At 43.7% G+C, this 21,124-nt stretch overlaps 2 protein-coding genes across 6 annotated transcripts in view; both read left to right on the top strand.

The window, feature by feature from the left end:
* The window catches only part of myo18ab (myosin XVIIIA b), a 114,807-nt gene that overhangs the window by 14,362 nt on the left and 79,321 nt on the right, over nucleotides 1–21,124 (top strand). For 2 of the 5 annotated variants that reach the window (XM_069718040.1, XM_069718037.1), the window contains exons 3-5: nucleotides 17,412–17,477; nucleotides 18,212–18,299; nucleotides 20,265–20,371. In XM_069718040.1, coding sequence (XP_069574141.1) covers nucleotides 17,412–17,477; nucleotides 18,212–18,299; nucleotides 20,265–20,371 — 261 coding nt within the window. Of the gene's footprint in view, nucleotides 1–12,965; nucleotides 13,050–14,576; nucleotides 14,627–17,411; nucleotides 17,478–18,211; nucleotides 18,300–20,264; nucleotides 20,372–21,124 lie in introns of those variants that run through there. The other 3 variants (XM_069718041.1, XM_069718039.1, XM_069718038.1) reach the window with 3 other exon arrangements.
* Nucleotides 7,149–13,242, top strand: LOC138632473 (uncharacterized). Its single transcript, XM_069718060.1, has 5 exons — nucleotides 7,149–7,293; nucleotides 10,009–10,070; nucleotides 10,428–10,460; nucleotides 11,776–13,049; nucleotides 13,200–13,242. Exons 2-5 carry the CDS (start codon nucleotides 10,032–10,034, stop codon nucleotides 13,240–13,242), a joined length of 1,389 nt encoding a protein of 462 aa, XP_069574161.1. The 5' UTR covers nucleotides 7,149–7,293; nucleotides 10,009–10,031.

Raw genomic sequence — 21,124 nt, 5'->3', positions numbered from 1 at the left:
GTAGTTTCTACTTGTTATATGTCTATTAAATGTGACCCCTTTGGTCCTTTTTGGTCGTTCCGAGCACCCGTACCGTAACACCATGGATAGTCGCACATTTTAAATCCTAAAGACTTTTTATGTTCACATATTTTGTCCACATTAGGCTATTAGCACTATTACAGCAGCCGTGAAGGTGGTAAATGACATTTCCTCTGCACTTGATACAAAAACAACACATTCATCTCTTGTCATTAACTTTGCCGAGCTCTGTGATGCGGTCGACCACGTCACCATTAAACGGAGGCTTTTTAAAAATCAGGCTTTCAGAGGAAGCACTTAGTTGGTTTCCAACGACCTCATTGACCTGAGTCAGTGTGTCAAACAGGACACTCATTGCTCTGAGCAACTTGACCTCCAGTTTTCCCTCTGTTTTTTTTTTTTTTTTTTAAGCCATCCCTGGCCTGTTTAGTTTAGTCCAACGCCTTTGAACTTTGACCCGGCATGGGAGGTCGGGGAAGCTGGATTCTGAGGAGCATTCCTCAAGGACACAAGATTGCAGAGTTGATATCTGTTTAGTTTAGTCTCTGAACTGAACAACTCTAGTATGTGCAGAAGTGAAGCGTAGTGGAAGAAGGCACCGCTGTGTTCGTGGTACGTTTTTTAATTTAATCAACGGGATTCAATTCTAGTTTTTAGGAGAGTTTTCTTTCTGTTGCGTACTAGCAGAGGGCGATATGGCTCTAAAATTATAGCGTTAATTTTTGTGTTATTCTTGACGATATGATAAAATACTGACAAATATTTTAATTATTCATTTTAATTACATAGAATTAAAAAAAAAAGTGTCAGATTTATGTCAGCATAAACATAACATTATGCCTTTGAATATTAATTAAAAACTAAACGGAAAAACATCTCTTAGTTCTTCAGTTTGGAAACAACAGTCACTCAAAGTGAGTGTGGACTACAACTTCCCTTAAAAAGTATCTCCTGTTGCATGTAGTATGTTTACAACTGGGACATACAGCGTCGTCATAAAAAGAGAACGCACTTTGATTTTACTGCAGTTGAACCACAGAAAACTTCCACCAACTTCACAGCACAGATTCACCGTGTTGTCCACATGTAGTGAAGATGTCGTACATTTGAAATATGACGAGTTTGATAATACAAAAATAACCCGAAACTAATAAATAGAAAATTGACAAAAGACCTCCGTTGTGAGATGTCCTGTCTTGTCTTGTCTTTGTTGGACCCACCGAACTGTTTCTGGTCCTGGTGTCGCTTTCAGAAGCTTCTTTCATCCGGGAGACAAACGCGAAGCTGAGACGTTAAGTGTGTGTGTGTGTGTGTGTGTGTGTGTGTGTGTGTGTGTGTGTGTGTGTGTGTGTGTGTGTGTGTGTGTGTGTGTGTGTGTGTGTGTGTGTGGTGGGGGAGGGGAGGTTATGGTAAGAATCCAGGGAATGCATGCATTAACAGTCCTCACAGAGGTGGAAGTAAAAGTCTGTGTGTGCGTATGTGTGTGTCCGTGTACACTTTCCTTTCTGTCAGCATCACATGTACATGTATACAAAGACATTATGCACCAGACCTGAAACACAAACACGCACGCACACACACACACACACACACACACACACACACACACACACACACACACACACACACACACACACACACACACACACACACACACACACACACACACACACACACAGGCGCCACCCGGCACACGTGACAACAGCTGCTCCTGTTCTTTTCTGGGTTTTCTCTGTAACGTCTGGTTTGTTCTGAAGCAACACTTCACGCCACACTTGTAAAAAAACAACCTTTCTGGACCTCGTGGGGTCCCGTATCCGTTCATCTTCTACTACATTGGATAAAGGGGAGAAGAGTTAAATGAGGTCGACAAATATCTCAAACCGAACCACCTGCTATGCCATTATCACCGTGACGACGGGTGACTTATCCATCGTATTGTTCTTTCCGTGCTGCATCCTACTGGTACGAGCGCTATTCGACGTGACACATGATGTGTGTTTGAAGCTTCTAACCTCCTCTAAATGTTGGGATGCTGAGTAAAATAGGTTTAAAATAGTATGCATGGATTTGCAAATCATGTAAACTCGTATTCATAATTTTTTTTTAATGAAAAATATATGTTCATTTTAAATTTGATGCCAGCAAAAAATTTGGGTCACGGGCATATTTACCAATGTGCTGTGTCGTCTCTTCTTTTAACAACACAGGTTGAATCATTTGGCACCTTTGAGATGAATTGTCCTGGAAAGCAGGCGGGGGGCGGAGCCAAACAGATGCAGTCAAGTCAAACAGTTTTCGGCAAGCCTTCAGTCTGAAGCCGTCTGTGAACAGGAAGTCAGAGAAGCAGCTGATCCCATCTAATAACATGTTCTCAGACTCACATCAGTTTGTGTGCAGTCTCTGATTGTTTTAGTTAGGACATAGGAGCCTGTTAAAACGTTAAACAGCTGATCTGTGATCAAACTCCACTTTCCATCAGTTCTCGTGTGAATCTGCATCTTCTCAGTTTTCAGCTATAAATAAATCAGGTGAGCAGACATGTCCCAGCAGTGTTGTCGTCGGCGACGTTCAACAGCGTCAGAGAAAGTTGGGCACGTGGCGGGTCGAACTGAAATCTAACCGGCATGCTGATCGGATCGGTTTCCCGCCTGGCTCGTCTCAAACAGGCCTGCTGTCACGGTGCTACCTGGACCTCACAGCTCCAGATGGTTCTGGTTCATTTACGCCTACAGAACCGATCCAGACGCTGCAGGCTCTTTTGTACTTCGTCCCTCTACATGCTCACCTGACGTTGTTCTGCTTTTTTTCGATGCCTCCCCCCAAAAAAAAAAAATGTCCCCCCTGTTTTCCAGATTGATTAAATTAATTGATTGGAGGGATGATACATGAACTGGACTTTCAGTCTGTCTCCCAGTGACTGATGTAGACATGGACCCCTTTATTCACATGATATCCTGTATTTGACCCTCTGCAACAACCCTTTTTGTTCTTTCTACGTGTTATTGAATAACTTGAGGACGAACAGGATATTTCCAGACTGGCTTGATGTTTCTCAAGTTTCAACTTTTGGATTTGCTGTTTTTCCCCTCGGCTGATCTCACTCGATAGCCACACTTGTACATACATTCATAATTCTTCTGTCACTCTTGGACACACTGTTACATCACTGCATTTCTCTCCTCGCCCTTTTTTTCGGTGCTGCCCTTTCCCAAGACAGTACTCTATGCCTCCCTCCTCCTCCTCACTCGTCGGCTGCTCTGAAGATGTCTCACACTCTGTTAGCTCTTTATTTCAATCACTTCAGTGTTCCCCTCCCAAGGATATCATGGCAGCCTCAGACAAATAATGGAGGCTTTATGCTGTCGGTTATCCAAAAAAATAAAAAAAAAAGCTTGGGGAGGTTTGTCAGGTCCTCTGGCGCCATCTGGTGGTGTAACAGCAGAGGTGGTTGTAGGTAGTGGGACTCGGTGCTGCAGTGCACTGGTTTACTGCTTGGGGGGGGAGGGGGGGGTATCTGAGCATATTATGTTCCCTGGTCATATCTTGAGAAGACTTTTTTGTTCATACAAAGTACATGATATTGACTGAGATATCTAAATGTGTAACCAAGTGCTGAACTTTCTCGGATGTTCGTGTTGCCTTAACAGAACTTTTACAAGTGCTTTAAGCCGTATGAATGAGCAGACATTATTAAAGACAAAGTAAGTTAACTTTACGAAGATGACTATTTTTGCAAACATTTTTACAAAATTCTTCTCACATTCTCATCTTTTCTTTCCCCTCAATCTTTCCATCACCAGATCGATCATGTAATCATTGTAAGTACATACCTGATTTCACCTTCATTAGAATGCTGTGCCCCTGATCAGGATAAAGCGGGTATAGATGATGGATGGATGGAATGCTGCCCTCTATCTGCAGAACTCGTCACGACGTGTACACCATGCGTCTGACACCAGGATGTCTCTTTCCAAAATGGAGAAACCGTGAGGCCGTTACAGAAGGACCTGCCTCTTTATGTTGATGACCATATTCAGAAGGTTATTAAGCGTGTTTTACTTCATGTAGCAACCAGGCAGTTTACTACAATTTAAACTCTTCTCAGCCTTTGGAAATACCTCAAAAACACATCCGATGCAGTTTTTGTCAGTTAAACATCAGTTTAAATATCAAAGTGGTTCATGTGGACTTCATGTTTCATTTGTTTAGACACTTAAAGCCTTGACTTCATAGTACAAGCGTTGTAACTGCTCTGGTCCTGAGAGAGTCCACGCTTCGTCCTGATGTCCAGGTTCAAGTTTTATTGACGAGGTAATGTGGAACACCGTGAAAACTAGGAAATACATAAGAACAGTGTTAAAGCACGACGGCTCAAACAACATAGAAACAAGCACAATCCCTGTTAATCTGAGTGTAACACTACTTAACGAGGTCATTTAATCAATTATTCCCGCGATGGGCTGGTCGAGCAGCAGAATATCAGACGGGATCATAAAAGTCGGCCGTTTCCCACTTTCTGGCGCCTCATAGAAAACCTCCCGGTCGTATTGTTACGTGAATTACGATACAACTTTTTCAACTTCCTGAATATAACGAGGCAACATAGCAACGAGTTGACTTCGCTTAACCCGAAATGATACCAAGCAAAAAGTATTTTACTGCGTCAAAGACAAACAAATACTCGACAACACAAAATAAAAGCGAGGAAACTCGCCTAGGTTAACTTCCGGTGTTGTCATAGCAACGTGTTCATGCCGCTCTAAGCAGCGTCAGCTACAAGCGTTATGCAGAAACTTACTCGGTTATGTGGTTTAAGAAAAGCCAACTTAGAAATACCTTAGAAATGAAATTCAAAGTTATTGAATAGAGAATATTGATTTGACTGGGGGGTGTTCATAAAAGTACAACAAAAATAAATAATAGTTTTAAGTAGTTCAGCATCACAAGAGTAGAAGTAACACACGAGCTGTTTTTCATTGATCAGCAGCAGTTGTATTATTTCTGGACGCATGTTTCAGTCTGCTTCTGCTTTTTGTTCTTGAACGCTTCACGCTGGTTCCTCTCTGCTGCACACCAACACTTTCACAAAGGAAGACGGCGTGATGTGCAACACTTCAGACCAGCTCGCTACATGGGAGGACACGGTTTACGCTCAGAGTTCAGGTTCAGCTGTTGCACTAGAAGTCGGATTGAAAGCAGGGAATAAGTGATGATGAGTGTGAAGGTGAGTAACCGTCGGATCGGATGTGCTGCGTTTCAACGAGTAGTTTTATATTCTGGGACAAGCGGAGCTCAGAGATCGTTAGAAGCAGCAGCTGAGATCTCGCCTCACCGCTGGATAGCATTACAACATTGATGTGTTGTTGTTTTTTTCAGCATGAGAACAAGGCTGTTGAACTATACTGTACCATAAAATAACTAATAAATCGGAAGGACAGGAAACTATTTGACTGCAGGCTGGGCTCGTTTAGCCCGTCGGCTCCGACTCACAGCTTCAGTTTCCTTCTCTGTGGACATCAGTCCGGTGACTCGGCTCTCCTTAACGTTTGCACATGTTTGTCCCGCCCCTCCTTTTCTGTGATTGGACGGTTGGTGACAGTGACAAGCGCAGTTTTCAGTGAACTCTCGGCGACCATGTCACGCTGCCGGAGCTCCTTAAAACCCACTGGGGTAGAAACACGTCGGTGGACCCTGCAGTGTCGGACGGTTTCGGCGCATGCTGATTGGTTAAAGTGAACCCGAGGTCAACGCCCAGTAGGAAGGAACGTCTGCAAACGATTCTCTATGGAGGGTGAACAGACCATATTCACAGATCTGTTTCAGGTCATGTCCGCGGTGGTTCTGTGGACAGCTGCCTCGTACTGGGCTTTTTGTAACGTTGTGTGTTTGCTTAGTTTTCTGCTCTCCCTCCCTGCTCACATACACCAGCAAAAAAAAATCTCCTCACTTTTGCTTTCTGACGTACTTGAGCGCCGCCCCCCGGGTGAAAGGCCCTCGTTCGTCCGACTCTGGGACCGACCACGTCGGTGATGTTGGCTTAGATTCAGATGTGAGGAGTGACAGTAAAAATATCACAGATAGATTTCAGTGTAACTTCAGCTCTGATATCAACAGGTTGGCTGTCAGTCAGTGATCCTTCGTTTCCACAACAGAGGATTGGTGATTGTTCAGCACCGAGTAGGACAGACATTGATTAACCCTAGAATTTGTTTATTTAAAACTGTTTAACTGTTTATTATTTAAACAGTTTTTTTTGTTTTGTTTTTGTGAGAATTTGCTGCTTTTCCCTTATTTTCTATCAGTGTGAACTGGATATTTTTAAACCATTGTTCAGGTAAATGAAGACATTCGAGAACGTTCTCTTGTAGAATTACATTTTTGTCAGCCCCAGCTGTCCCTTCCACTTCTTGTTGATGACTGAATATTTAACATTGCTGAATATTGTGAAAATCATAACTGCGAAACATCAAGATGTTGACATCGTCACTGTGAGCTGTTGAACATGTTGACTCAGCACATTTAAATGACCTGTACAGACTTATTATCTGTAACTGTCTACCAACATCTATAAGTTGAGTGTAACAGGAGTCATAAAGTCCTGTATGAGCTGCATTTCCATTCTTCCATCGACTTTCAATGAAATCAAACTGACTGTAAAATTTACTTTGTTTTTGATTTAAAAAAAAAAAAAAAAAAAAGTTTTGTTTTTCATCTAAATTTCTATCAACAGCTCCATAAAAGCATCAGAATAATCCCTGAATCACTACGAGTGCTCTGTGATGTTGGTCAGCTCGGTATTTTAGTACTGCTGACCTACAAAATAACAGCAGTGTGCACACACACCGAAGCAGCTGAGATGACCGCAACTCTGTGTGTGTGTGTGTGTGTGTGTGTGTGTGTGTGTGTGTGTGTGTGTGTGTGTGTGTGTGTGTGTGTGTGTGTGTGTGTGTGTGTGTGTGTGTGACCCCTGATTGGACGCTAACGGCCGGTGGTGGGGGGGGAAACTTTCCAGCCGGTTGGTGGAGCCGAGCGTCCTATTTTTACACCTTCCATATCACAACAGCTGTCCCCACATCGCCTGTCCCCCCCCCCCCCCTGTCAGGAATAGCCTGCCTATCAGGTCTCTCCCGCTCTTCAGCTGCCGCTTCGCCCTCGAGGTGGTCACTCACGTCTCTTCCGTCTCAGACAGCTTTTTGTTTCCAAGCGATGTGTTTTTTTTTCTCGGGACTCCTGCGATAACGGCAGTTGTGGAATTACTTTGTTTTGCAGGTAGTACTATTTGTGATATCTTTTTTTTTTTTTTTGGGAGGGGGGGGGATCTATGACAAGCCTGCGGCCTCGAGGCTCCGCCGCCGATGGCACTATATTTAGGCTGGAGTTGGCTGAGGGGGGAGGTTTACTTTTTGCCATTCAGAGCGTTTCTGTTTCTCCAGAGTCAGTATGAGTGGGAGAAATTAAAGTAGAAGTGTTTGGTTGCTTTGATGAGGTGTTTTGGTTTTGTGGACACGATGGGAAGTCGAATGTATTTGGGACTAAGAGCTAGATAACGTTCAGGTTTTCAATTATTCACGTATCGTTCCTTTCGTTGAGATACTTCAGTAGTTTGGTAACATAATATACAGGCTGTGTGATAATGCAACTTTACTATATTGACCTTGGATTAAATCGTATCGTGATGATCATTTTTAATTGTTTGCCAAGTACTGATAGAAATGAATGGCTGAATTAATATCTTCATCATGGTAACGATGATTCCAAACGTATTGTTGATCTGCACATCGGTGTTTTGCGTAATTCACATGGAATGAAGAAATAATGTTTTTCCAGATGCCTCTAAAATATAGCTCTTCACATCAATTATGACGATCCTGAATTTTGCAGGTAAAAAGTTATGAAGAAATATATATATTTTTTTTTTAAAGGAATCAGTGAAATAAATATACACACATTTATAACATGTTAATTTACACTGAAGTGTTATTACCAGATCATACATAAATATATTTGTTAGTTTTGTGATTTGCAGATGACAGATTAGCAAGAATCTCCAGATCGTAGGTGTTCTGAGACCAGACTCGAACTGAGTGGACCTGAGCAGACTTCTCCTGACCCGCAATCAATGTAGCGTGTTCACTGTGATCACGGGATGATGATCGATGAAGAGCTGACGTGTAAAACTGCTGATTCAGTCTGTGTTCATGAACTCCCTTTAAAATGAGATAACTCTGCTTCCATACAGTCTATTTGTTTGTGAGATGATGTGATAAAGGAGGCAGTTCTCGATCTCGGTCTTACATTCAATGCTTTTAGCTGGTTTTGAATATCTTAGAATAAAAAACGAGATGTGACCTCGTTGACCTCCTCTAAGGCAGTAATCTGGCCCACAATCTAAAAACGCGTGTTTGTGTGCTAATTAAGTATCCGCTGATAAAACTGAGAGTTTGACACGGACAACCGGTCGAAGACGTTCTGAAGGAACGTGTCCAGAGTTTCACACTTATTTTTTTTTGGAGCGTTTTCAGTGCTTCATCCTGGTACTTGTAGTGTAACTGCATGTTTCTGTACTGACAGTGTGAATACACTGATGCACTCAGAATACCGAGTGTTAGTACACGAGTACAACATCTGGAACACGAGTACAACCTGTGGAACGTAGATGAAATATCTCCAGCGCTGAGAAATTTACATCAGTTTCCTGTCTGTCAAATAATTATTGCCGTGTTGCTGAAATGTGTAATACGGATAAAGTTCCCTTGCTTTGCTGAATCAACATTACGTGTTAAATTAATTTTTTTAACTGAAAAGAAACTGAAAGGAAATGAGCTGGAAAAGGAGCGTGCGTGCGTGCGTGCGTGCGTGCGTGCGTGCGTGCGTGCGTGCGTGCGTGCGTGCGTGCGTGCGTGCGTGCGTGCGTGCGTGCGTGCGTGCGTGCGTGCGTGCGTGCGTGCGTGCGTGCGTGCGTGCGTGCGTGCGTGCGTGCGTGCGTGCGTGCGTGCGTGCGTGCGTGCGTGCGTGCGTGCGTGCGTGCGTGCGTGCGTGCGTGCGTGCGTGCGTGCGTGCGTGCGTGCGTGCGTGCGTGCGTGCGTGCTCTAGCCATTGTAACGCACTTTGAGACCACGACGATTGTCAGAGTCGCATTTAATCAAATCCATATTCAGCACCCGCTCGGTGAAGATGATGGACAGTGACAGTAGATGTTGTAAATAATCCTCCACATTATTTTTAAGGGGTGATGATGATCTCTTGCTCTGCCAATCCAATGCATTACCATCTTTCCTTTTTAAAAAACAAATATCAGGATCAAGAGTCACATCTTTTCTTGTATTTTGATGCCGAGAGCGGGACGATGATCTTTGATTTTCTTTTTTGAGAAACCTTTAATTTAGTTTTTTTTTTTTTTTTTAGCTACTTTAGCATTATAATTTCTCTAAAGCCGCTGTAGTCTCTTGTAGGGATCAACAGATATGGCTTTTTCAGGGCGGATACTGATTATTGGTAATCAAGGAGGCCAATAAACCAATATTTGGAACCAATATACAGTTGCAGTAAAAATACAAAATCTTTGTGTCAAAATTTTGAATAACAAATTCTAACACAAAACTTAATTCAAATGACTTTAAATAAACAAATGCTGCCGTTATGTCATCTTATTATGAAGGTATATAGATGTAACCAATCAGGTGAAGCCGTGGGCGGGCCATTGCTCAACACCTGTTGACTGCAGACTGAGAGACACACTGCATCAGAGCCAAAGCAGCGCATTGAATAAAAACAAATACAGATAATCCTAAAAACACTAAATATCGGCAGCGCTAATCGCTCGATACCTCGGCTCTCACTCAGATTTGACCTTTTGTAGATTTGACTAATTTCTTTGCCATTGAGTCATTCAAGTTTTTACATTTTTTATTCAACTGTATAATCTCACCATTCTTCCTCTTCCTCCCCCTCCACCTACCCATCCTCCCTTCTCCTCCATCACAGTTCATGACAGCTGATCGGCCAACATGGCATTTTCATCTCGCTTTTCCTTCTGGGAGCGAAAGGGAAGTTTGGTTTGGACGTGTGGTGATGCACTCTGACCACGCATGCTGTATTTAACACGCGTGTCTTCTTAGTTTACGCGCCAATAAAACATTTGAACGGCTTTTCACCGAGCAGCATGTTTACAGTATCTGCTGTGACTTGGTATCACCGTTCGTTGGACATTTTACTGCAGTGTGTGCATCAGATTTGAACTCTTGAAAAAAGCAGCACAAAATCTTTCTCTCCTCGTTGCACTGAAAATCAGATTTTATGGCCAAAGATGTGTCAACCTTTGCATGGTTTGCGGTGTGTGATGGGAATTGATGTAGTACCGAGGTTTTTATCTGGTTTCCTGTTTTTATATCAAACACATTCAGATCAAGGATGAAAACCAGCCCAGCAGCAACAGTGTAAGTAGAAAAAAAAAGAAAGAGTTTTTCCTTGGATGTATCTGTTTCTGGTTGTTAGAGTCGAGGAAGATTTAAAATCAATTTTTTTTTTGCAGTATTGTAGGTAATGTCATAGTTTTAACCAGTTTATTAAAAGTTAGTATGACTCACATTCATACCTAAATTTGACTGATTGTTGTCATTATTGATTAATCTGATGACAATTTCTTTCCGACTTGTTAATTAATCGGGTCATTTGTAAAATATAAGAAAAAACCCAAAAGGTAAATTCCTCTTCAGGGCTCCGAACTAACTTTTTACATGAGTTGGACCGGTGCACCTCATGTCCTTTAGGTCCGCCAAGCAGTGCATAACTTTAATGCCTTTGTGGCTGCTGGAATAATAGATTGTAGGTGCTGCCGTAAACACTGGAAATCCAAATATCTCAATAAATACGTGAAAAGCAGCACAACGGAGCTTTTTGAAGAGAAAGTGTCACGTTGTGCCTCCAGCGACGTCAGTCTGTCTGATCGTATCATCCAGGATGTGAACAATTACTTAACGATATAATCAGCTCATCGTTTAGTACTAAATTTGAATAGATGACCTGTCAGTTCATTCTCCTTCGAGTCTCCTGAGTGCCTGTCGACTCTGATTGATGTTCTGTATTCACTGAACTCATAAATGTACCAAATGGATCTGAGATGTAAATTTACCACGCCCCTAAAACAATTTTATTCCTCAAATTTTCAAGCACCATTACCTAATTTTTTAGGATAAGCTTGAATGACACTGAATATTTTATCACCAGATTTGTCTTATTGTTGCATTAAACCGTCAGTGTGGAGCTTTTTGTCTCCCCCTGCTGCCCATAAGAGAGATTACAAAAGGCCAGTTGGCACAAGCTCACGCCACCGGTTCTGTTGCTTTGCTGCTGTTGCAGCTGTAAAAACTCTGGAGAAGCTGTTTTTAATGACTTCCTCCTCCATTAAAATATATTTGGTCAAAAGTGGAGGACAGCCACATGATTTTTTTTAAATTTTTTATTATTCCCATTCAAATTTGATACCAAATTTAAAACCTCTGCATACTGTGAGTTCTGATAAAGGAACCTTGAGCTGAATCGCTTTGAGGATGAGGTTGTTTTTGTTCATTTATATGTAAAAGTTCTGGTCTCCAGCTTTAAATTGAGTGTCTGTTGAGGTTGAAGACATAATGCTGACAGTTCAACATAACGTGCCAACATTTTGACTGTTGTTGTATGGCGCTTTTGATATTTTTTTTGTATTTATCATTCATCACCTGATATCTCCCCTCCTTCCTCTGCTGTGGGTAGTCAGAGAGTGATGGGCTGTCCAGTCGGGCCAGGTCGGTGCCAGCTTTAGACCCCGGTCGCGGGTTATTCCGGGCAAAAAGTCCTCCGACAGCGTCACCTCCAGAGTCAGTAGGCCGGGTCCGGAGTCCCTCCCCACCAAAGGTCAGGACACCCGTTAAGATGCCGGAGCGCTTCAGAAGCCCCGAGCCACAGTTTAGGAGTCCGGAACCCCCGCGAGAACAAAATGGCACACTGGACAAAAGCCCGGTCGACAGTCCGGCTGTCGGTAACGTCGAGCCTCCGGGCACCGGCACCAACGAGACGGATCCTACAGACGACCAGGGCCTCACCAGGAAGAAGGTCGTCAAAGTGGTTCGTCGTGTCGTCAGGAAGGTCTTACCCCCGGGCGAGGACGAGGTCACGGTGCCGGCTCAGAAACCTGACGAGGCTCCAGAAGCAGCCAAGCTTCCCGCTAAACCACTCAAAGCAGCACCGGCCGCGGTGTCCAAGGCTCACATGATGTCCGGATTCTCTTTTAAACACGACGTCATCAAAACGGAAGACAGAGACGACATCTCGAGAGGATTGACGAACCTCATGGTCCGAGGCAGGACGCGGGAGCTCCGTCCGCGGATACGCAGGGACGACAGGCCGCAGAAAGTGGAGCTGGAGAAGACGAGTGAAAAAAAAGTGGAGCCGGAGGAAAGAAAAGAGAAGCAGGTAGAAGATAAAATAACCCCGAAGACGCAGGACAGCGACGACAAACCCACCAGCTCTGGTCCGCCGTTAAATCGAGTCCGATCTCCAGCAGTGGCTGAAAACACGCCGAACACGTCCGTCGGCTCGGCTCCGACTTCCTCCAAACCAACTCATTCCAGACCCGTCTCTCTGCCGCCGGTCGTGGGCTTCATCCCGGCTCCCAAACCTTCCGCCCTGTCTCCGCCTCCTGGCTTCATACCTGCACCCAGACTGTCCTCCACCCCAAAACACACCACTAAAGCCCCTCCCACCGGCCCGCCGGCCCAAAAGCCTCCATCCCTCTCTCCTCCGTCACGTCTGGTCCCAGCCCAGAAACCCTGTCCCGTGACCCCTGACCCCCCCCGCCCCCTCCACGCTGGTCCTGATCCCCCCCGCCGTCCCCACGCTGGTCCTGACCCCCCCCGCCCTCCCCACACCGGTCCTGGCCCTCCCCACGCCGGTCCTGACCCCCCCGCCCTCCTCACGCCGGTCCTGACCCGCTGTCTCGCCCTTCAGGAGGACCTGTCCTTCTCCAACCTGCTGTCAGTCAACCGGAGGTACAGTGTCCACGTTCGGCATGTTCGGCCCACAGTTTGGACGTTGGCGTGGGACGTGCATGAGCATTGCAGATGCATGTTTAAAAAAAATAAAACTGAGCGCGGGGGTGTTTTCACCGCTTGTGTTTGGAACCTCACTGTGACTGCTAGACTCACTCCAATGTACGACGTGAAAATGTGTTCAACCGTCTAACACCGTAGTGAAAGAGAGCGTTACAGGATTCATGAGTGTTGTGTGTTTGAAAATTCATATTTATTGGTCAGTAATAGTAAAAAAAAAACCCAGAGTATCCGATGCTGAGCCTGAAGCTGGGAGTTCAAGGCTTTCCAAGGAGGAGAAAAGGCTCATACTTCATTAGTGAACGCTATCACACATTACATCCCATCACTCCATGTAGCAGAGTGAGTACATTCATTGAAGGAGATGCTTCATCATAAAACAGATCAGGCAAGTTTGATTGACAGGAATGATGATCAGAGAGTTTTTATGATTACAGGGACTGAAGAATGGGTGGAAATGTCTCACTGAATGAAGCAGCCAGTGAAAGAGTAGATGAGACATCATGAAAAGAGCCCAGAGCCTCTACATCATCCACAAACATCCCAAACTTCAGACTGGAGAGCTTCGTATTCATTCCCTCTTCTCAGACGTACTCTCTGGACACTTCATCTTTTTCTTTAACCTTGAACCTCAAAGTAAAATCCACCTGCAGAGAAACTCTCCTCTCCTTAAGACACTTTTAGAAAAACCTCTCTGGGTTTGCCTCGAAGCTTCTTCCTCTCGTTACCACGGTTTCACATGTTTCCCGTCATCACACGGGATGATCCAGAGTCACGTCCACTGCTGGAGCCTCAAACAGCCGCTCCGCTCTCAGAGCTCCTCTTCATCAGCTCAGACATTTTCCTGCTGCAGATCTGTGATGAAACCTTCATCCTCTCCACAGACTCCTTCACAGCAGTGAACACCTCCACACCTTCTGCTGTCTCTCTTTCACTCTTTGAGCTCCTCCATCTTCAGTCGTCTCTTCTGGATCTCAGCTATCTCAGAAATAAAGATGTTGACTTGTAACCGAGGTTTTCTGTTGAACATCTGCCCACACACCTGACAGCTGTCGTTAATATTCCAGCGTTGAGTGATGCTGACTGGATCAGAGGCACATGATGAGTTCATCAAGCCATACTGTTGATAGTTTACCTATGTTGGTATAGTGGACTGTGTGTGTGGATACCAGGATGTTCTGTGTGTGTGTGTGTGTGTGTGTGTGTGTGTGTGTGTGTGTGTGTGTGTGTGTGTGTGCGTGCGTGTGTGCGTGCGTTGCATGCGTGCAGTTTGAAGTGTTTACTGCTTATCTCACAGTACTACTAACATCAATCCAAACTGTGATGTTGTTGCAGTGAGTGTGTGAGTGTGTGTGTCACGTATCTGTCTGTTAGGTGCGGTTGTTTTTGTGTAGTCGTGGGCTTTGCTTAATCAGTGGGCTTCCAGTCACTGTGTTGCTGCTTTGAACCTGTAGGTGGCGTCGCTCAGTCCCACCGAGGAGGCTCAGAGACGCCTGATGAAGATCTTCGGCGCTCCTGTAAATCACCTCACTGTGCTGCATGTTATTGTTGTCTTTGATTGTCTTTGTGGTTTTTTTTTCCCCCCCCGGCCGGACACTACCAGTTAGCAGCACAGACTGCATGTCAACAAACACATTTATTTCATGGGGATATCTTGACCTTGACCAATAATGAGGATTAACCGTTACAACTTGGAGTTTTAAATGATCCTATAAACTTAAAGAAAATCGGAAAATCCAAGTTTCCTTTAAAATAAATACCTTTTGACAGCAGAATATTGTTAAAGACAATTTGAGGACGAGCGGTTGAATAAGTTTGGTGTAATAGAAGTTGAAGGTTGATGTTGTTGCTGTTAACAGCACAATGACATCAGACCAAGTCACATCCAAATGGCTGATGTTCACCATACTTTGTTTATTTATTTATTTGTTTATTATTTAATAATTTTTCTGTGACACTTCTACTCAGGCTTTGGTCACATTACTTTCATTGCTGCCATATTTAGGACCTTCTTACTTTATCTGTTAACTGCAACTTCTATCAGAATTTAAATCTCAGTCTCCCCAGTTTTATGTTTTAGATTAATGGAGTTGATATTTTCATATATTTAGATTTTAATTGAATATTGTATATGACATATTGAAATAAGACATTGTCTAAACTAATGCATGTATTTCCAGGTTCCCCATCTGTTAACCTGGTTGACAGCTCGGTACTCATCCTCTGCTGATGATTTATGTTTTGTTTTTTTCCTTCTGGCTCTGCTCTCCATCTTTATAGCTCATTTTCTTTCAAGTAAAATAATATTCATGTGCCCATGTGACTCTTAACAACAAGCATATTGTGATTATTTGATCTGCATCTCCATAAAACATTGATGTCTCCGTCCCTCCACAGGAGTTATGTCCATGTTCCGTGTCTTGACTCTGTTCTGTGTTGGTGTCACTGCTCCTCTTCTGTTGCTTTCATGTCCTGTAGCGTCTTCATCCAAAGTTTGACCTTGTCTCCTTTGTTTCTCCTTTTTCATCCCGTCCCTCTGTCCCACTGCTCATTGTCTGCTTTGTGCTAAGCTGGAGCCGGCGGTCAGTGTGTCCCCTTTTGTCCGAGCTCCCATCCCGGCAGCTGTCCCCCCCACCCCCCTCTCCCCTTCCCTCCCCCCCAGCTTCCCTCCCCCCGGTACCGCAGTCTCCCCGTCTCCCCGGGCCTCCTGGCAGGAATTGGTTTTATGTGTCCAGATTGTAAAACCACAGGATCCTTCTAACTTTATCTCTTTTTCTTATTTAATTTCAAACATCTGTATGAAGATGACAGGCTTTGAGCTTTAACCCGATTTGTGTCCGTGGCCCTCATAAATCGACCAAGATGTGTAGTTTTCATGTGAACCTTGATCAAACCCTGAATTCATTCCAGAACCATTTGTCAGATCCATGAGATTTTTTACCGTGTTTGTTAGCCTTACTGTGATTACAGCTATTTGTTTTATTTAAATACACTTTTAAGCTTAATGTGTATCATGGGCATTTTTTGATAATAATTTTTTTTAGGATAAATTTAGCCAAGTTTAAACAAGGTAAAAATATAGACTAATAAAAAGTCCTTCTTGTAACTCTGAAGCTGTATTCACGAGCCGGGCGGCAAATTGGCTTTGCTTTTGGTCTGAACACGGCTTCAAGATGTAACATTTGAGTGAAGAACACTAAATCTAAAGTTTAACCTGTCTGTCGCTTTTAACTGACTAACAAGGTGTTATTGCTGATAACATTGGGCGGCACGGTGGTGCAGTGGTTAGCATTGTCACCTCACAGCAAAAACGGTTCCGGGTTCGAATCCGGTCCTGGGCCTTTCTGTGCGGAGTTTGCATGTTCTCCCTGTGCTTGCGTGGGTTCTCTCCGGGTTCTCCGGCTTCCTCCCATCATCCAAAAACATGCACCTTAGGTTAGGTTACCTGGCGCCGCGCTAGTGGCAGCCTGCTGCAGCAGCTCCCCCCTGAGAGCCTCCCTGCTGTGGTGAAGACATTTCCCCTCGGGGATTAATAAAGTGTATAAAATAAAAAACAACAACATTGGAAGGCAAAACAGAGTTGTGTGTGTGTGTGTGTGCGAGCGATGTGCAGGTGGAGACTCATGCAGTTTTTAAGGGGGGTGAGTGTAAAGCTGGTTTCTGAAGCTGCAATCTACAGATGTCTGCTAACTGAATCACATGCAGACATTTTGTGTAAACACTACACTTTACCACGGTCTTTGAATGCCTCACATGCAGACTATAGTCAGGTGGCCGTGCAGAAGCCTCCAGTCGCCGCTCAGTTATTGCAGCTCATGCAGTTTGTGTGTAAAATAGTTATAATATACTACAAAAAATTGCCAAAGCTGATACCCAGTGCTTCCCTTACTAATGGGAATGATGACTTTAAAATGAGGCCTTTTAATTTGAAATGAGGGCTTTTAGTTTGAAATGAGGGCTTTTAACTTGAAATGAGGGCTTTTAACTTGAAATGAGGGCTTTTCGTTTATGTAACTTTGATCCTTCACTCTCTTATAGTAGACATTAGCTTGAAAGGCTGTGACTTTGACACGCTTTGGTGTCATGTGTGCCGTTAACCTCTCAACATTGTTACCTCTCAAATTGTAATATTGAAGCAAATCTTCCATAACAGGACCTTTCATAGTTGTTTTTTTTCATGCTTGTAGACTAAACGTCAGTTTCTCAATAATTTCTAATCTATTTGTATGTGTGTCGTTTGCAACACATGTTGCTCATATACAACTGTGACCTTTGACCTCTTCATGCTGACAAAATCACCAGGGATCAGTGGAAGAGGACTCTATTGCCCTTCTTCAGGCATCTCATGCTGCAGCTAAGCAATCCCAGGTGTGCCCTGCACTGTCTGAGTTATTAAACCACCAGCCCGTCCTATCATCACCCTGCACTGTGTCTGAGAGCTATTAAACCACCAGCTCGTCCTATCATCACCCTGCACTGTCTGAGTTATTAAACCACCAGCTCATCCTATCATCACCCTGCACTGTCTGAGTTATTAAACCACCAGCCCGTCCTATCATCACCCTGCACTGTCTGAGTTATTAAACCACCAGCCCGTCCTATCATCAACCTGCACTGTCTGAGTTATTAAACCACCAGCCCGTCCTATCATCAACCTGCACTGTCTGAGTTATTAAACCACCAGCCCGTCCTATCATCAACCTGCACTGTCTGAGTTATTAAACCACCAGCTCGTCCTTTCATCACCCTGCACTGTCAAGTGTTGTTCTGGTCTGCTTGCAAATTGCAGTGTGTCTTGTTCACATTTCCCATAAAAAATGTGGACACTCCTGAGACTTATTATATTGACATGTGTGTTTGGTTTGAAGTATGTCCCACGCTTCACCCTGAAGAGCATGCAGTGCTCAGCGAGCCGCACGGTCACTATCTTTTCCTTTCGTACCTGTTCAGTAACACGTCAGCATGTACTAGTATGGAACAGGAGATATGCTGATGGTTTTAGGAAGAACGGACAGTGGCAATATGAGTTGTCCATGGACGTGGCTTAAATGTAATCCTTTCCTCGTCCCTTCTGTCTAGTAATTTATCTTGCGTCTTTCCAGGTGAAAACAGAGGAGCAGATTGCAGCCGAGCAGGCCTGGTATGGATCGGAGAAAGTCTGGCTGGTCCATAAAGATGGCTTCTCCCTGGGTGAGATAGATTTATTTGGCTTTTTGCACATACATCACCATCTCCTGCTCCACTGTTCCACTGTAGAAAAATGTAAATCCCTGTTTTTGGACAAAAATGATGGAATCAAAATGGATATATGAATGCTTTTATGTCTAATTGTTTGTCATGCACTGTAATTTCAACAGGGCAGGTTATATTGATAATATTGTATAAAACTAGACAGGCACAACGATACTACGTCCCGCCCACCGATAGCTGTAACCTGACTGCACCACAGGCCTGTCAATCAAACAGACACGCCCCCAAAAACAGGTCTTCTTGAATCTTCTTTTCTAATGAATGAGGGATTATTTTCAGATGGACCTCCAGAAAACTAAGAAGAAGGAGTGACTTTAGCTAACAACACCGAGATAACTGATGGACACATTTTATTCACTTTGGATTTGATGAGAGAAGTTGAATGGGAGTCTATGGAGCCGGAGGCTTTTTGGAGCCGACCTCTAGTGGCACTCGCTGGTATTGCAGCTGAAGACACTTCTGGATCAGAACCATTTTACAGACCTGAAGCTACGAACACTTTTATATCCAGTCAGTTATATATATAAGCAGCGCTCAATCCTTGTGAAGCCTGACCCATCTCATGTCAGTGTGGAATAGAAAACTCTGAACTTATTGACCACACACTGCAACAAAGATGGATGTCATGACAGTTTCCCAAAAGTAAAGCCAAAACATCTCAATTACTTCCTGTTGATTGTACTAGAGGTCAGAACCCCTACCCCCCAACACACACACACACACACACACACACACACACACACACACACACACACACACACACACACACACACACACACACACACACACACACACACACACACACACACACACACACACACACACACACACACACACACCTTTTTCTCAATGCGGTTCTCAAGGGAACCGCATTCAATGTAGATTAAGAGCTGATGGAGCTACTCTAGCTGTTGCAGCTGGTCTCAACTGAGTATTAAATGACGGCAAACTGTCAGTAGATTTAACAAGTCTACTAGGAAAGAGAAAATATTGTAGCCTTGGACCGGGTTCAGTTTAGATCAGACAGTCACACATAAACTGGATAAAGAGACGGACAGTGTTGCCAAAAACTTGAGTCCACAACCTCCTAGCTGCAGCGGCCTGATGGTCAGTACATTTCTGACATTAACGGACGAACCAGTCCAAAAGAAATGCGAGTTAAGCTTCAAACTTAATTTCTTCAATGTGTTCAATGGGATCGTCTGTTCTTCTGTCTCAGCCATCGTTGTGTTTTAGAGTTTCATTCATCCGAACAAGTTAGAACACAAAAAATAATCCCTCCTAATATTTTCCCTACGAACATGGTGGATGCGCCTCTGAGCCTCTTTCCTATTTCCAGCATCGCCAGAGAAAAAAAGCCATTTTTTGTACTGGGAGCTTCCAGAGCAGTTTATCTTTTACAGCCACAGTGGATGAGGAGAGATTAGACATCCCCACCTGCACAACCCTCAATGCGTTATTACGAGGACAATCGACAACTTATTCGTCATATAAATTTCTCATTTCTGCGTTGTTCATCACGTGTTGCTGCAGTTTGTCCGATTAGAGCTTTTTAGGATGCAGCAGTTGGCCGTGCGATACATGTCGCGCTGCGGCGGCCGTGTTTTTTCAGCTGCAGCGACTCACTGTCGCCTCTTGTGGTTCATTACAGAACAGGACGGGCTAGGGGCTAGCTTGTTAGCATGCTAACTTCAGTAGATGTCTCTAACGCAGTACATATTGTTCTTTGACAGAAATCAACACTGCTAATTCTACACATTTATTGGGGGGTAATTTTAGTTAATTTCTGAATGTTTTAAATAAAAAAAAAATCAACATTTTACATATTTCAGCTTTAAGATGAACAGGTTAGTTAGTTTGAGGATTTCCACCAGGCTCACAGCTGTCAATCTTTTCTGTGGCCAGCCACCATGGTGAAGACGGAGGCTGGCTCCATGCCAGAGGGAAAGGTCAAAATCAAACTAGAGCGTGACGGGACCGTCCTGGATGTGGACGAAGACGACATAGAGAAGGTTGGTGGGAGATAAATGGTAGCGCCCAACTAGACATCTGCTCATTATGATAACTTCTGAGCATTAGGAATAATTGAAATTGAAATAGATCATTGTTTTTTTTTTTTTTTCAAATTTCTTTGCAATTAAGGTACTTAATAGAAGAGATGGCACAAAGCCAGTCTTTTCACACAAAACCTGCTTCATCAACAAAAGTTCTCGTTTACAGTAAGCGAGGCTTTTCAGCCACATAGAGGTCGGTAAAAAAACCCAGAAAAACAGCGGAAGTGACAGCTCGTTTCATAGAGGATGGACTCATGACTCAGGACTTATTTTTGCTGTAACTTTGAGCCCATGGAGCTTTAAGTTCAGAAAAACAAAAACAAAAATAGAATCAAAATATTTCCTGCTATATCTGTCATGTATCATATGGTACATATAACTCCGTGTTTATTAGGTAGTAGTTTAAAGAAAAAAAATCCACAACATGTACTCTATATAAACTAACAGTAAAACAGGACAGGGTTTTTATTGTGCAGAAGTTCACCTGCAGCCCCCTCATCACTGAATGATTGATATGAAACTGAAACTGAGTTTCTGACGGACAGCTCAGATTATCCTCTGAGAGTTTCAGACTGAATTAATGAACAACACTTTTAACTATCAGCTGATTAACGTTTAGTTTGAATTGTTAACCCTTGTTCGTGTAGTTGACTCCATGTGTGGCTGCAGGCTGATTTCATACCGGAGCACCGACATGTGAACTTCGACTTT

Source organism: Brachyistius frenatus, unplaced genomic scaffold (genome assembly GCF_029030835.1).
Source record: "Brachyistius frenatus isolate BFR_SWC_R1_liver_20210118 unplaced genomic scaffold, ASM2903083v1 Contig_185, whole genome shotgun sequence".
NCBI classification, from domain to species: Eukaryota; Metazoa; Chordata; class Actinopteri; family Embiotocidae; genus Brachyistius; species Brachyistius frenatus.
Note: the sequence above shows the minus strand (reverse complement) of the source record. Positions and strands in the feature narration are given on the sequence as shown.

What these genes read in the sequence shown, in the direction of transcription:
- LOC138632473 (XM_069718060.1), top strand. Translation starts at nt 10,032, where the DNA reads ATGGCATTTTCATCTCGCTTTTCCTTCTGGGAGCGAAAG. An exon ending in ACCAGCCCAGCAGCAACAGT is followed by an intron (nt 10,461 to 11,775) that starts GTAAGTAGAAAA and finishes TGCTGTGGGTAG; the next exon opens with TCAGAGAGTGATGGGCTGTC. An exon ending in CTGCTGTCAGTCAACCGGAG is followed by an intron (nt 13,050 to 13,199) that starts GTACAGTGTCCA and finishes TGTGACTGCTAG; the next exon opens with ACTCACTCCAATGTACGACG.